The sequence below is a fragment of the Bos mutus genome, chromosome 3, assembly GCF_027580195.1.
Source record: "Bos mutus isolate GX-2022 chromosome 3, NWIPB_WYAK_1.1, whole genome shotgun sequence".
Taxonomy (NCBI): Eukaryota; Metazoa; Chordata; class Mammalia; order Artiodactyla; family Bovidae; genus Bos; species Bos mutus.
This window is the reverse complement of record NC_091619.1, coordinates 42991234-43008887: the sequence shown is the minus strand read 5'-3', so window position 1 is coordinate 43008887 and position 17654 is coordinate 42991234. Positions and strand designations below refer to the sequence as shown.

General features: G+C 36.5%; 1 protein-coding gene across 5 annotated transcripts in view; it reads left to right on the top strand.

The window, feature by feature from the left end:
* Positions 1–17654, top strand: part of SNX7 (sorting nexin 7) — a 163302-nt gene that overhangs the window by 108830 nt on the left and 36818 nt on the right. For 2 of the 5 annotated variants that reach the window (XM_070367624.1, XM_005906502.2), the window contains one exon: positions 8718–9144. The exons of 2 other annotated variants lie outside the window; for them this stretch is intronic. In XM_070367624.1, the coding sequence (XP_070223725.1) occupies positions 8718–8795 (78 nt within the window). In that variant the 3' untranslated portion in view covers positions 8796–9144. Of the gene's footprint in view, positions 1–7885; positions 8682–8717; positions 9145–17654 lie in introns of those variants that run through there. One more of the 5 variants, XM_070367623.1, reaches the window with a different exon arrangement.

Sequence of the window (17654 nt, the reverse complement as noted above, 5' to 3'; positions counted from 1 at the left end):
ATAAAGAGTAATAGAATGAGGATAGCTCAGTAGGAAAATTCAGTGGAGAAAAGAGGCTGAGTAGCTTGGTTTACGCGGGAGACCAATAAAACTTCAAGACAAGAAGCTTGCACCACTTATGTAGGCCGCAGGCATCCTTCCGTTTTCCCGAAGGAAAGGAGACACTGAGGCCTCCCCGGTCGGATCTTAGAAGCCCAGGCATAAAAAGTAAGCATGGCGGGTTCCGCGCTCCAGATGGGACTCAGCCACAATGAGAGAGAGAGAGACATGGGGAGACCAGTATTTCGAGGAACTGATCCCAATTCTTTATTTTCCAGAGTCTGTTTTTATACACTGAGATGTTATACAAAAGTCACGTGGGGACAGCAGTCCTGACTTTTATTAAAGTCAGGTGCTTCATACAAATGTATACAGAGGTCTTAGGGGTGTTACATCATCTTCTGGCCAGGGGGCCTGCTGACAATTTATGACCCTCTCATTGTGACAGTGGTCAGTCAACCAGAACACTTTTTTCTCCAAGGGTGATTATTCTTAAAACGGACGCCACCCAAATAAAGTTACATTCCTATAGGGTGAGGGTGTAGTGGGTTTTAGTTAAGGAAAGAATTTACTTAGCCTAAGGTCTAACGTGATTAATATCAAAGGTTAATACTTATTTCTTCTATATATTCATTAATGTGTGTAAAGGCAGGGGATGTGGAGTCTTAGCAACAAACATTGGCTCAACAAATGAAAAACGCTTCACCAATACAATTTTTAATCAGCCCATTATACTTATACTAATAGTTTTCTAACTTTTCTTAAGGAACCTGTTTTTAGAAGGTTTAAAGCATCTCGTGCCTCTCATGGTTGGGAGGCTGTGAGCAATCACATGTGGCCGGACAAGCCCGTCAGGCAGGCTAGAGAACCTTCAGAGGAGTCTGTAGGTTGAAACACTCTTGTCACGCCCAGGAGTTATTATTAACTGGAGCTCTAAGTTAACTTCTTCTCCGAAAGAGATGGTGGGAGACAGCCCCCCGTAAAGTCAGAGGTGTAGGGGAGAGCACAAAGTAGTAAAGTAGGCAGGCTCTGGTTATGGGGGTAGATGCTCAAGGATTTCCAGGGGGACTCCTGAGGCTCGATCCCGCCTTTGCGTATGTCGAGCCTCCTTCCTCATGACCTTTGCCACGGGCGGAGTACCTCACTCTGGCCCCCAACAGATGCTCAGTCATATTTCTGTTTTAATTTATTAAGAGAGATGCAGTTATTATGTCATTGGGGTTAATAGGAAAACTGGAAGCACAGCTTTTGACTTAATATGGAAATTTCTGGTTTAAAAAAAAAGTACATGGTAAGGTTTGGCTTTTATCACATTTTATATTAGTAGATATCATTGTTATTGTTTTAGGCAAATTTGTGGTTATTTTACTTCATTAGCAGAGATATATAGATAATGTTTTCTTAATTTGATTCTTGTGATAATTTGCATGAGACTAGGTTTTCCACTGGCTGTTCCATGATCAGGGTCATAGCATTACCTATGGAGATATAAAACTTTATGTTGGCACTGTCACCTGGTGACTAAGAACATGGGCTTTGGATAGGCATAACTTGTGACTTTAAGTTCAGACACCTTTCATTATTTCAGTGAGCCTCAGTATCCTATTCTGTAAAGTGCTGAAAATAATGGTATACACATCACAAATTTTATTTGGTATTAAAATATACATGTCCATATGTACATAATAAAATAACTAATTTTATTTTTCAGAGGCAAAGAAAAGTCTTAGAGGCAAAAAACTTATAAATATCAAATACTGAGGGCAGAGGTAAAATTTTATATTCGATGCCTTTCCATACTCTGTTAAGCCAAATAGAACAAGGCATATTTATCAATTAATATGCAATCTCATTTGCCAATTTAAAAACATTTTATTTAAGTAAAGTTGATTTACAGTGTTAGTTTCAGGTGTATAGCAATGTGATTCACTTGTACATACATATATATCTATTTTTTCCAGATTCTTTTTCCTTATAGGTTATTACAGAATATTGAGTATAGCTCCCTGGGTTATACAGTAGGTCCTTCTTGGTTATCTATTAAATATATAGTAATATATATATGTTATTCCCAAACTCCTAATTTACCCTCCCTTCCCACTGCTTTCCCCTTTGGTAACCATAAGTTGGTCTTCCATGTCTTTGGGCCTATTTCTGTTTTGTATGTAAGTTTGCTTGTATTTTTTTATTTTTAGATTGCTCAGATACTTGTCTTTGTCTGACTTACTTCACTTTGTATGATAGTCTCTAGGTCCATCCATGTTGCTGCATATGGCATTTTTTCATTCATTTTTGGCTGAGTAATATTCCATTGTGTATATATACCTCTTATTCTTTCATCAGTGGTCATTTAGGTTGCTCCCATGCCTTAGTTCTTCCAAGTAGTACAGCGGTGAACATTGGAGTGCATGTATCTTTTTGAACTATGATTTTCTCTGGATCTATGCCCAGGCGTGGGATTGTAGGATCATATGGTACTTCTATTTCTAGTTTTTTAAGAAACTTCCATACTGTTCTCCATGGTGGCTATACAGTGTAAGAGGGTTCCCATTTCTCCACACCCTTTCCAGCATTTATTGCTTTAGATTTTTTGATGATGGCCATTCTGAGCTGTGTGAGGTGATGTGTATGTGCTCAGTCACTCCTCACTGTAACTTTGATTTACATTTCTCTGATAATTAGCAATGTTGAGTATCTTTTCATGTGGCCATCTGTCTGTCTTCTTTGGAGAAATGTCTGTTTAGACCTTCTGCTCATTTTCCATTTTTTCCTTTATGTTAGGCTGTATGAGCTGTTTTTGTATTTTAGAAAGTAGTCTCTTGTTGGTCACGACATTTGCAAATATTTTCTCCCATTCTGTAAGTTGTCGTTTCATTTTCTTTATGGTTTCCTCTGCTGTGCAAAAGCTTTTAAGTTAATAACTAGGTTGCGTTTGTTTATTTTTGTGTTGGCCATTTTAGGCTCTCGGATGAAAGTTGACGCATGCACGTGGTTCAAGCCCCCTCTTCTGTGAATGGGTAAATAGGCCCAGAAAAGTGAAAACATTCGCTTGAATGTTTTCAGACTGTGGGACAGAACCTCCTTCTATCCCACCATTTTGAGAAAACAGTGATTCTTAAATGTGGAAGCTTTCATTGGAAGCTATATTATACCAACAGAAAGCCCATTTTTGTCATCATTCATTCTTTAGAAAATTTAATCACATCTACTTGTGGATCACTGTCACTTTTGAGAGCTAATGAGACATTTGCCTTTTCGTAGGGCAAAATGTCATCACTGTTTTTACTGAGGTAGCAAGAAATTTACTTTCAAGACTAATTTTATAATTAAAACTTACTTTCTACATATTCTATTTAAGAAGTCATTAAGTATGTGTCAGAACAAAAGGGCTTTTATTTACCTTTTGGGTCTTTTTGCCCTAGTTCTGGCTCACTTTCCTAACTGTACAGTCTTTCCCAGTCGTGCCTTCAAAGAGAAGCTACAGATTTTGGTCTTTGGCTACAAATTGGAGCCACCTAGGGAAAAAAAAAAAAGTGCACTGGGTTCTCAATTATTGAGGATCTGTGATATACTTGCTTTCCAGTCACCCCACATCTTGCCTAAAAGCATGTTCAACATGTTTATGGGCTTTCTTTTACTGCAGTGAGAAGCATAGGGCAATAGAAAAGAGTACTGGACTCAGTAGATCAGTTCTCTTACCTATAAGATGCAATTACTTCAGTTTCTCAGAGTATTGTTGTAGCAAATAAAATGTACAAAAATATGCACATTATTCAACTAAATGTGGAATTGTTATTGATCCTCTATGACAGTATGATAATCAAACTAGAATGAGCTAAGCTGCTGCTGCTGCTGCTGCTAAGTCACTTCAGTCGTGTCCAACTCTGTGCGACCCCATAGATGGCAGCCCACCAGGCTCCCCCATCCCTGGGATTCTCCAGGCAAGAACACTGGAGTCGGTTGCCATTTCCTTCTCCAATGCATGAAAGTGAAAAGTGAAAGTAAAGTCGCTCAGTCGTGTCCGATTTCTAGCGACCCCATGGACTGCAGCCCACCAGGCTCCTCCATCCATGGGATTTTCCATGCAAGAGTACTGAAGTGGGGTGCCATTGATGAGCTAAGGGGTACAATTAAAGGTCAAGTCAACTGTGACACTAGATATTTTTGATTGTTACTTTAATTTTAATAGATATTAGCTTGCTTTACTAATTATAATGATTTAAAAATGGGAATAAATCAGTTCCTTGATAGAAAACAGTGAGAAGCCAAATAATAGAAATACTTTAAAATATATATATAATTTACAGTTATGAGCAAGTCTCACACTGGGTTTTGAGATTTTAGTTGTTGTTTTGATGATTCTTTGTATCATTCAATTATCCCAATTGCTTATGGTATAAAAAATCCATTTCTTGAGTTTTCACTTAGTTTTTCATACTCAAAAAAAAGATAAAGAGATTTAAAGAGCGTTAGAGGTTATCTTTGATTATTTAAAACTAGACTTATGTACATTGACTGGATAAATATGCAACATATCAATATCAACAGGTTAATATTAAACATTGGCAGGAGGGGGAAATTAGCATATTTAGTTAGTAAAAATATCTGCTATCAAAATTCCAAAAGATGACTGGTAGCATCAGGAGTTATACAGTTCAGGACCATGTCTCAGCTTTGTAGACCCAGAAAACTGATTGGTCAGCACCCTGACTGGGGATCAGGTTTTTATGGCAAAACTTAACATTAACACATTTAGTGATTAATAGAAGCCAGGATGTCAGTTGATTAATATTAAGATTGAAAAGTGCAGTGTTTCTGATGATCAGTGTATTTGCATCAGCAGTTCAGTACATTCCTTCCCTATGCTCTCAGCATTTATTGAACACTTACTTTCTGCCTGGCATGTTATTAACTCAGTCATCTTCAAAGAGTATACATACAGCTGGAAATACTTAAAAACTTCCAAAAGATACGTAAAAAATCAGTTTCTACACTCAACCTGCATTTATACTGTTTCCTAAAAGTTGATCCACCTGCAATCATGCATTTTTTTTACCCTCTTCTCCTCCAAAATGGTTCTTCTTACACTGTATAAAAGAAAGTTATCTCATCTTGATGGCCCAGTGACTTATTAAATGTACTCTGGTGGTCATTCAAGATATTAATTATTTCCCATTTCCTATTAAATGTCTGTACCTCTTCTCAGATTTGTAATATCACAAACATATTTAACCATTGATCCTCAGCTTTCTCATCTGTAAAAGAAGATTCATAATCATCACTGTGAAGTTTAAAGAAAGTAATATGTGATAGTCAAGTGTGAAAGTCACTCAGTCGTGTCCAACTCTTTGCGACCCCATGGACTCTACAGTCCATGGAATTCTCCAGGCCAGAATACTGGAGTGGGTAGCCTTTCCTTTCTCCAGGGATCTTCCCAACCCAGGGATTGAATCTACATCTCCTGAATGGCAGGTGGATTCTTTACTAGCTGAGCCACAAGGGAAGCCCAATATGTGGTAACAACCATAATGATGCCTCACCGAGTATTCATATAGATATTTAGCAGCTGTCATGATACTTGTTTTTCTATGCTAGTGTTCTATAATCTATATTTCAAAATACATAAATTGTTTTTCTGCCTTTCATATGGTGGATGATAAGGAAATGGTTAAATAGCTAGTTTGTTTCTTTTACCACATTTCACTGTCCTTCTGAGGATTTTCTTTAGAAATGGAAATATTAATTCACAGCAATAATCAGCGGGGAGGGCTGATCTCCCTTAGACATTTATTAAACTAGGATAGTTGAAGAATATGACAATGATAGAAGCTTCTTCACATTAGGATTAATACAATTTTTGGTGCAGTTTGGATCTATTTGACAGGAATTCTAAATAGAGCAGACTGCTCACATTTTCATTGAGTTTTGCCTTGAGTATGTTCAGAAGTTTATTTAAATAATAGTTTGGCAGAGTTATCGAAAAGATATGATATCTCCTGAAAGCAGTAATTGCTTTGGGCTACCCTGCAGGGTTACCAGATAGTAGATTATGTATGAATTTGCAGAAGAGGCCAGAAATGAGTTTCACACAGGAAACAGGACTTTTTACAAAGGTGAACTATGATTCTACAATCTATTAGCCCTTTTGTTCCATACTTTTGTATACATTGTGGATAGATTTTTAAACATTATATGTATTTAGGTATTTCTTATTTCCTTTCTTATGTTCAAAATTTGGGGAGGATTTTTAAGTATCCATAAAGCTGAATTAAATTTTTTTCTTGGCATTCAAAAGAAATAAAATACTAATAACAGCAAATAGTTAATACATTTGTCCATATGATGTTAACTGTAAGTTTTTTGAAGATGTTCTTTCTCAAGTTGTGGAAGTTCCCATCTGTTTCTAGTTTGCTGAGAATTTTTTTTAAACTAAGAAATGGACATTTGTAATTTGACAGATGTCTTTTCATGTCAATTGAGATGGTACTACATTGAATATAGTCAGTTACACTGATTGATTTGAACATTAACCCAATCTTACATTCTTGGGATAAACTCCATTTGGTCATGACGTATAATTCTTTCTATAGATTTCTGCATTTGATTTGCTAAAATTTTGTTTAGAATTTTTACATCTGTATTTATGAGGGGTAGTGATCTGTAGTTTTCTTCCCTTGTAATATCTCTGGTATGATGGAAACCTTTCCTTTCTCTTCAGTTCCCTGAAAGTTTGTGTAGAATTAATATGATTCTTCATTAAATTTTTGATACAATTTGCTAGGGAAGCCATTTATACCTGGAGTATTCTTTATGGAAAGATATTTAACAAAAAATTCAGATTTATTTGGATTATTTATTTTTTCTAGAGTGAGTTTTGGTAATTTTGGTAGTGTGTGTCTTTTCATTGGTTTTATTCAAGTTCTCAAATGTATAAGTATAAAGTTTTCAGTAAGATTTTATTTTCCTTCAGTAGAATTTAGACTGATGTCACCTTTCTTATGGAGAAGGCAATGGCACCCCACTCCAGTACTCTTGCCTGGAAAATCCCATGGATGGAGGAGCCTGGTAGGCGGCAGTCCAGGGGATCACACAGAGTCAGGACACGACTGAGCAACTTCACTTTCACTTTTCACTCTCATGCATTGGAGAAGGAAATGGCAACCCACTCCAGTGTTCTTGCCTGGAGAATCCCAGGGACGGGGAAGCCTGGTGGGATGCTGTCTATGGGGTCGCACAGAGTCAGACACAACTGAAGTGACTTAGCAGCACCTCTCTTAACCCCTAACAGTTGGTAGTTTATATCATCTCTCTTCTTTTATGAACAGTCTGGCTAAAAGTTTATCTAATTTTGTTAATCTTTTCAAAGATCTAGTGATTCTTCTTTCATTGATTCACACTGCTATCTTTTCTGGTTTTTTCCTTCTACTGCTTACTTTCAGTATAATTTGTTCTTTTTTAGTTTTTAAGATGGAAATTGAAGTCATTTAAGACCTTTTTCTTTTCTTATATAGGTGTTTAGTGCTATAAATTTCTCTTTATGTACTTCTTAAGTGGCATCCCAAATTTTTTTTATATATTGTGTTTTCATTTTCATTCAGTTTAAAATAAAATACTTTCTAGATTACCTTGTTATTTCTTCTTTAGATTTCAAATATTTGGGGATTTTTCAGATACCTTTCAATTGCTGATTCTTAAGTTAATTTCACTATGCTCAGAGAACAAACTTCATATGATTTATTCTTTTTAAGTATATTGAGACTTATTGTATAACCTGGAATATGGTGAGTTTTGGTGTATGTTTTATGTCCACATTAAAAAAAAATATGTATTCTCTTTTGTTCTATAGTTCTCAATTAGATCACCTTGATTCATTTCCTGGACACATTAATGGTGGCTAGATGGTAAAGCGTCTACCTACAATTTGGGAGACCCAGGTTCAATCCCTGGGTCAGGAAGATCTCCTGGAGAAGGCAATGGCAACCCACTCCAGTACTCTTGCCTGGAAAATCCCATGGACGATGGAACCTGGTAGGCTACAGTCCATGGGGTCACAAAGAGTCTGACACGACTGAGCGACTTCACTTCACTTTCACTCACTACTTAGTCTTGGTAGACCATTATAATATAATAATTGCTGATGTTTGAATATTTACTTTGAGCCAGGCATTCTGCATAGAGATTTATACAGATTATGTAAATTTAATTTTCACAATTGCTTTGTGGTATTATCATTAACCTAATTTATAGCTGAAGAAACCATAACAGAGATTAATCAACTTGCACAAACATATATGATATAGTAGGATTCAGATCTGATTAAACCATGCTTGTATCACCACTCCTCTGTCTAGATGCTTTATGCCTGCCTCATATCCAAATGGTCCATCATTTCCTCTATAATTTAGATCTGTTTCTGCCCTGACAGTGGGGACATAGTAGATTATTTCAGCAAACTAATCCATGCTAATTTTTTAACCTTTATCTTTTCATCTTATTTAGCAATAATTTCCCTCATTAAGAGTTAAAATATGTAAAAAACGACAGGGACCCTGGCAAGCCGATGGGAAAGGGGAGTTGGACAGATTGCTATTGGAACAGTTATATAAGGATTTACTAATTTTTCTAACAGTGAAAGTGAACTACTGTTGATCTCCTGATGGTGTGTTTCCATTATTTAGTGCCTTGCTACATGGGAATCCTTCCTTACATCACAGACAGATCTCCACTTGGAAGAAGCCTCTGAAGATAAATTGTAATCTCATTGAAGACCTCTATGTGATCTTTGGAAGATAATGTCTGTTAACCAAAGTTATTCTTTCTCAATGGGCTGGATCCTTTCTAAAGTGGATGAAAAGTATTTCACACTATCTGGAAAACCAACAACTTAAAGCTCAGGTGTTCCAGATCATTGATATAAATTTGGATATATATATATATGTACACAATACATATACATACATATAAATATGTAGCTTAGTTTTAACTATGTTCTTAAATTTGTATGCCAATAATTATACATAAAAAGGTTTTTTTCTTAAGTATTTGTCTGTGGAATATGTCATTTTAAATATATTGTAAAGACTCAGTTTTAATAAAAAGTTTAATATGAAATGACTGACTATTGTGCATTCTTTTCCTATTAGTAGCTCAAGGCTCTGAATAGGATTCTAATATGAATCCAGTGTATATTAATAAGTATGCTGTGTATTCACCTTTATTTCATCATAATTTTCTCTGAAATACTATTTACTTTGATATTAGGAATTCAAAGTAAATATGCAAAACTGGATTAAATATTTTTTAACAATTAAAGATAACTTTGAAAGTTGGTTTGCTAAAAGCTAAAAAATTGTTTAAAGGCTACCAAGATAAATATAAATTATTTTTGAGTTATTATTTAGAAATACTCATACAGTCATTTTCCTACTAGTAACTTTATGTTTGGGGGATTTTTTTTACATACTCTTTGCAACTCACATCTAGCTTTATTTTTTAATGTACACAGTGTTTATCAAATTTGTTCTCCCATTTTATTTGTTGTAAGTCACAAGTGCAGGTGACTTATGGTAACAGAGATAAAGACACAAGTTACAATAACAGGAATAGAGACACATTACACCTCAATTCATTTTCCAGGCTCACAGTCTAGTAATATTTATCATACAAGTGATTTTATATTCATTTTATAGCTATGTAAAAATTGAATATATTATCTAACATTTGCCAATTTTTGGAAATAGATATTTCTCAAGACTTGGAATAAAGTGTGAGGTATTTAGTCATGCATATTACCTTACATGGATGACTTGTACCCTGTGGTGGTGGTTGTTGTTCAGGCACTCATGTCTGACTCTTTGCAACCCAGGGACTGCAGCTTGCCAGGCTTCTCTGTCCTTCACTGTATCCCAGACTTTGCTTATTATTTTTAATCATTTGGTTATTAGCATGTAAATAAGTGTCTCTCACACACAAAGTAGACATTTAAATCATCTTAACTAAAGCAAGGAAGCTGAAGCTCCAGTATTTTGTAAATCTGATGTGAACAGCCGACTCATTGGAAAGTCCCTGATGTTGGAAAGATTGAGGTCAGGAGGAAAAGAGGGTGTCAGAGGATAAGGCTGGATGGCATCACCAATGGCATGGACATGAACTTGGGCAAACTTTGGGAGATGGTGAGTGGTGAGGGACAGGGAGGCCTGATGTACTGCAATCCATGGGGTTGCAAAGAGTCGGACACAACTGGGCAACTGAACAGCAACAACAAACTAAAACAAGAGATACACAATCACACACACGAATATAAAACTAAATATTTTTTCTTAAATACTGACATGTACAGTTTTTAAACCATTTGTAGTGAAGAATCTGCCTTCATTTTTTCACATTTGGCTGCTGATAGCTTTTAAGCTTCACCTGCTTTTTCCTCTCCTGCCCCATGTCTGGACAAGCTGCTAAGAAACCCAAAAGAATGTTCCCTCTTTCAGCACTCAGGACGTTCAAACCATTCAACCTCCTCCCTGTGTACAGGGACTCATCTCTAACTATCATAAAAACCTCAAGCCAGTGTCTTTCCCAGGTCTCAGGACACTTTCAGAGAGGACTGCCCTGTTGGCCCTGTTACGTGATAACTGTAATGGGGAAGCCTCATCATGTGATAACTCTTTTCATACCCTGTTTGTGTGTTCGTGCCACCACTGGTCTGGACATCCAAAACAAATTTGGGTTGAGAAGCCTTCCTATTTATCAGGATGACTCCAACTGTATTGTTTTGCAAACCATTTAGCCACCCCAAACTTCATTTCCCCATCCAGAGATAATAATCTAGAACTCAAATGGAGGGAATAATCTCCAACTAACAGCCTGTTAAATGACACAGAAAACTTAGAACACCTGCCAGAGGGAAGTAGGGGTGGGGGAATTAGGTGAAAGTGGTCAGAAGGTACACACTTCCAATTATAAATAAGGCCTGGGGATGTAATGCACAGCATGACAGTCGTTAATAAAGTATTGTGTATTTGAAATTGACAGGAGAAGTAGATCTTAAAAATTCTCATCAAGGTTTTGGTTGCAAGTGTGAGGTAATGCATGTTAACTAATCTTATTGTGTTAGTCATTTTACACTGTATAAATAGATCATTATGTGGTAGTCTTAAACTTAATATTTATCAATTATACCTCAATAAACCTTTAGCTCTACATATCTTTCCTCTCTTCTGTCCCTCATTCTATCCATGAGTGACATCCCACATACACACCACATGCCCACAGAGGTTACATCTGTTAATTTGTGTATATCTTTCCATACGTTGCTCTATACTTACAGTATCCTGTACAGACTTCACACACTTACAAACACTCCCTCACAGGCAGTTTTTAGGTTTGTCTTATAAAAATGAAGTCATATGATACTATTTTGCCTTCTGTTTCTCATTTCACAGTATCTTGTGGAAAGCTCTTATGCACTTTTTAAATGGCCGCACAGTATGTCATGGTGTGAATCTGTAGTGATTCGTGAGCCATTTTGTTGATTAGAATTACTTACTTTGCTTCTAATTTATTATCTCACCGCAAAAAGAAACACTATACATTTGGTTGCCACTTCATATCTATAGCCCCTCTCCCCATTTCTCCAGGCCTAAGGAACGTCTAATCTGTCTTCTGTCTTTACAGATTTGCTTGTTCAAGATATTTCATGTTAATGGAACATATAATATGTGATTCTTTTTTTGTGACTGGCTTCTATCATTTAACATAATATTTTCAAGTTTCATTCATGTTGTAGCATTGATCAGTACTTTGTTCTTTTTTTATGGCCAAAAACATTCTATTGTATATGTGTGTGTGCAAGTGTGTTGTTATTTTTTACTCACTAAGTGAAAGTGAAGTCACTCAGTCATGTCCAACTCTTTGTGACCCCATGGGCAGTAGCCTGCACCAGGCTCCTCCGTCCATGGGATTTTCTAGGCAAGAGTACTAGAGTGGGTTGCCATTTCCTTCTCCAGGGTATCTTCCCGACCCAGGGATCAAACCCAGGTTGTTGTTTTTTACTCACTAAGTCACGTCCAACTCTATGGACTGAAGCACACCAGGCTTCCCTGTCCTTTACCATCACCTAGAGTTTGTTCAAACTCATGTCTGTTGAGTTGATGATGCCATCCAACCATCTCATCCTCCGTCACCCTTTTCTCCTCTTGTCCTCAGTTTTTCTTTTCTAGTGAGTTGGCTCTTGACATCAGGTGGCCAAACTGTTTTAGCTTCAGCTTCAGCATCAGTCCTTCCAATGGATATTCAGGGTTGATTTCCTTTAGGATTGACTGATTTGATCTCCTTGCTGCCCAAGGAACTCTCAAAAGTTTTTTCCAGCACCACAGTTTGAAAGCATCAGTTCAGCACTAGGCCTTCTTAATAGTCCAACTCTCACATCTATACATATCTACTAGAAAAACCATAGCTTTGAGTATACAGACCTTTTTAGGCAAAATGATGACTGCTTTCTAATATGCTGTCTAGGTTTGTCATAGGTTTTCTTCCAAGGAGCAAGCATCTTTTAATTTCATGGCTGCAGTCACTGTCTGCAGTGATTTTGGAGCCCAAGAAAATAAAATTTGTCACTGTTTCCATTTTTCCCCATCTATTTGCCATGAAGTGATGGGACTGAATGCCATCATCTTAGTTTTTTGAATGTTTTATTTTAAGCCAGCTCTTTCACTTTCGTCTTTCACTCCTGTCACGAAGTTCTTCAGTTCTTTTTTACTTTCTGTCATTAGGGTGGTATCATCTGCATATCTGAGGTGATTGATATTTCTCCCAGCATTCTTGATTCCAGCTTATGAGCCTTTCAGCCCAGCATTTCGCATGATATACTCTGCATATAAGTTTAATAAGCAGGGTGACAAGAACAGATATATATTTACACACACACATATATATGTGTAGACATATACATTTTGGTTTATTCATTCTATTTGTTTTTTCTTTCATTGATAGACATTTAGTTTGTTTTCAGCTTTGGCTATTATGAATACAGCTGCCATAAATATTGGTATGTAAGTGTTTGTGTGAACATACGTTTCATTTCTTTTGGGTTTGTACCTAAGAGTGGAATTGCTGGTTCATACCACAACTATATTTGACCATTTAAGGAGCTACCAGAATGTTTTTCAAAGTGGCTGTACCATTTTACATTCCTACCATTAGTGTATGAGAGTTCCAATTACTTTACATCCGCATCAGCATTTATTTTTAAAATTTAGTTTTATTATAGCCATCCCAATGGATGGAATGGTATCTTGTTTTGACTTGCATTTCCTGTTGCATCTTTTATTGTGGGCCTGTTAGTGATTTATATATATTCTTTGGGAAAATATCTGTTCAGATCCTTTGCCCATTTTAGTTATTGAGTTGTAAAAGTTATTTGTATAATTCTAGATGCAAATCTCTTATCAGATTATATTTGCAAATATTTCTTTTTTACTTTCTTGATAATGCACTTTGAGTCACAGAAATTTTAAATTTTGATGAAGTTCAGTATATATTTTTCTCTTTTTTGCTTATCCTTTTGGTGTCATAACTAAGAAGTCACTGCCAAAACTGCAGTCATGCAGATCTACCTCTAAGTTTTCTTGTAAAAAGAGCTGTAACTTTTAGATTTTAGGCTTTTGATAGCCACTTTGAGTCAGTCATTGCATATAATGTGTGATAAGGGCCCAATATTATTCTTTTACAAGAGGATATACAGTTGTCTTAGCACTATTTGCTGAAGAGACTGTGTCATAATTTTCACTACTGAGGAACATGGAGTTGGAGCTCCTTGTATTGTCATCCTGGAAGTGGAACTCCTAGTGTAGTTTTGAACTGGCCAGTGTGATGTGTACTGTGGTGGCTGTTGTTAGCATATGGAAATATGATTACTGGATACCTCATCATAAAAACAATTTTTAAAAACAGCAAAATGAGACATTTGACTCTTACTTAAAAAAATCTACCCTAAAGTCTATAGGTACTTTTCATTGCACTCATGCCCTCTTTCAACAACTGCTTCTCGAAGAAAACAATTCTTGTTCAGTTATTTTTCCACCTAGCACATAGCCTTCAAAAAAAAGGCAAGGATTTCAAGTGGGACAGGCCAGTAGCCTTTGTATGGAACTGGAGATAGACGTGGCATATTTTGAAAGTGGTTTAAGTCCATCTTGTATAATTGCTTCCGGCCAGGTAATTCTGTTTCTTTCTTTCTAAGGATTCCACCCCCTCCTTTCATTCTAGTTACATGGAGGGAAATTTAAAATCTTTTAACCTCAACTGGATATTTAAAGCAGAAACATTCATGGTGAATTTCTCTGTTGTTTTGACCTAAGGTCCTAGGAAGGAAAAAACATTTCCTGTGTTGTACATGGATGAAAGTCATCATCATAGAGTTTGACTCCTGTGAATTTTGGAGTCAGTGAGCTCAGGTTTAAGATATGATTTGAGAATGTTACTTGTTTGGTTCCTAGTTTGTACTTTCCCTACTCTTTTTTAAAAATTGTTGGCAGTTGATTGACTAGAAAACATTATTTGCTTCTTTTTTAGAGAACTACAAGCACACACAGACACACACTTAAAATAAGAAATTATCACTGGACATGTGTATGATCCCCAGAATATACAAATAAAAGTATTTTTCCACTTTCTTACACCTCATCCCAAGATTACTACTTCGACTAGTTTTATATTACTCTGGAAACTTGGATTTCTACTCATGCTGTTGACCATCTATTTTATAATCAATTTCTTTGTCTTTGCCTTAAACAGGTTTTTAAGTTCTTATATTTTTCCCCAAAACTCACAGTTGATTCTGTGCTTTGATTAAGCTATTATTGATTGTGGGTTTTTTTTTTTTTTTTTTTGCTTTTGGCCCAGTTTCTCCTTAAGTCTTTTTGTGATATTGTTTCAGAATTCTTATTCTAACTGACCAAAGAAACTACTTTAGAAAAAAATGGGAAATAATGGGCTTACATAACCCAGAAGGAAAAGGGTGTTCTGAATAGGTGTATTTCTCTTTCTATTTCCTACTTTGCTCGAATGGGTTGACCTCCCTTCCACCTAGTCCTGCCTTTGAAAGTGAAAAAGTGAAAGTGTTAGTCAGTCATTTGTGTCTGACTCTTTGTGACTCCATAGACTATAGCCCACCAGGCTTCTCTGCCCATGGAATTCTCCAGGCAAGAATACTGGAGTGGGTAGCCATTTCCTTCTCCAGGGGATCTTCCTGACCCAGGGATCAAACCTGGGTCTCCTGCATGCAGGTGGATTCTTTACCATCTGAGCCACCGGGGAAGCCCAGCCTAACCTTTTCATGAGGTTTATTCTGTGGTTCTCAAATGGGGGCCCATTTAACAGAGTCTGGAGATAGTTTTTGAAACCACATTATGGGAGGAAATACAGGCATATAGTTGATAGAGATCAGGGATGCTGCTAAGCATCCTAACCCCCACAACAAAGAACTATCTGACCCAAAATGCCATGATTGCCTAAGCTGAGAATCCTGGGCTAGACTGGTGTTTCCTAGTAACTCCTGGCTCATGAGTTCCTAGCTTTGCTGCTGGGAAAGAAAGAGCTCTTCTTTTCCAGCTTCAATCAGAAAAGTGGCTTAGGATATAGCCAACTCTCCCTCTTCCCCACATCCTGGTCTCAGGCCAGTCTGGGGCTGAAAGCCAGGGTGCCATTATCAATAAATCCTAGGTTAAGTTCTTGTTTTTATACAAAGAACAGCAGGCAAGGGGATTATTATGGTCAAGGGAACATGCAGCTTTCATTCAGACCTCATGCTAGATGTGCACCCTCGAAAAGAAAAGGGATGCTTTAAGCAAAAGAAAGAAGAGGTTGAGGGAACACAAATTATGTCCACACTATAATTTTAAAATGAGCATACATTTTTATTCATTTAGAATTGGATAAGTTCTATACCCTCATATAATTAACAATATTCTGTACTTACACCTAAATTCCTCAACAAGAAAGGACTAATGTAAAAATAGCTCTACAGGGAACATGGATTAGAAATTGCAAGTATAAATAGACCATTAGTCCAGCACATGTAATTACATAGGAAGTCAGTCATAATTTTATTGGCTAACAAATAGCACAAGACTGGGAAATTAAGAGTTATGAGAGTACTCATATATTGAAAATATAGTCTTTACATTAGATTTGATTGAGCTCAGTGGATAAAATATATTCCTATATTGAAATACTATATTGAGATCCCATCAAAGCACTGATGTGAAGGATATATTGAATGACAAAGCTATGATCCTTTCTTTTACAAATACATTCAACCAACTACATGATTATTGTAACATGAATGATGTAATGAAGGATTGCTGCACCGAATTTCACTAAAGATCAAGCTCAGCATTCTCACTGTTTCATGGAGATTTGAAAATTAAGAATAATGAAACTAGTCTATTATGTGGAGATTTCCATGTCTCTTAAGCTAGGTTAGCAAATGAAATATGGCTTATAAACACCTTTAATTTAAATTGAAGTGACTGTGTTCATGATTGATCTTGTAACTAATCAGTCTGTTCTTCGATTCCTCTACCATGTTATAATCTGACCCCCTTTAGCAGTGAACCTCCTAATTCTGGCACCTGTCACAGAAAATGTTCATGTGAAAGCAGCTATTTTTTCATAACATCTCAAGTGAAATTTTTACATACATACAGTACCGAATAAGCATTCACAGATAAAACAGTAGAATCAGGCCCATTTGTTTCCTTCTTCACAGGCATTTTAGAGGGTATTTTAGATTTAATTTGCTGTTTTATTTTATGTGGCTTTGTTTTTAAATAGAATTAGTCCTTTTTTTCTTCTGAAAATGAACAAATCATGAATTTCTTAGAACTGTCGAATGACTCGAGCCACCTGGTAGGCATGGTATGACTTCCAATTTTTCTGTCCACTGCACTGTATTTCACCAGATCTCTGAGGTATAAGCTCTTGACAAGTTGTTTTATTTCTGTCATTTCACAGATCTACTTAGCTTGAACATCCAGAATCATGGCATTTGACAACCAGTTCTTAATAGTGTCTCAGTCAGCCTTTGTCATATGAGAAAAGCAAAGCTCCAAGGGGCACGATGACTCTTATTCGGTTGCCCTCTCCATCTCATCACTCCTTTCATAATCTCAGTGGCAGAAAAGCAAGTCTTTGGTCACACTAGCACTGGATTTCAGTGGACACGCTCTTCAGTATTCCACTCCCTTGCCTACTCTTCCTGGAGCCTCCAAACCTCAATTTTCTGACTCATTTCATCCTGGCAGCTTTATTTGGTCCATATTAAAATGAGAAAATGAAGGATAGTTACTATAATTTTTCTATAGCCAAATTTAATTCTCATGATGAGTTATTTTGAAATTGTATCTTATTTAAAGTAATTTTTATTTTTTTTTATTTTTGGAGATTATTTATTTATTTGGTTGCAATGGGTCTTCACTGCTGCATCAGCTTTTTCTAGGGCGGCTAGCATAGGCTACTTTTTGTTGCAGTGATGGGCTTCTCATTGCGGTGGCTTCTCTTGTGGAGCACAGACTCTAAGCTCATGGGCTTCAGTAGTTGTTGCCCACAGACTTTAGTTG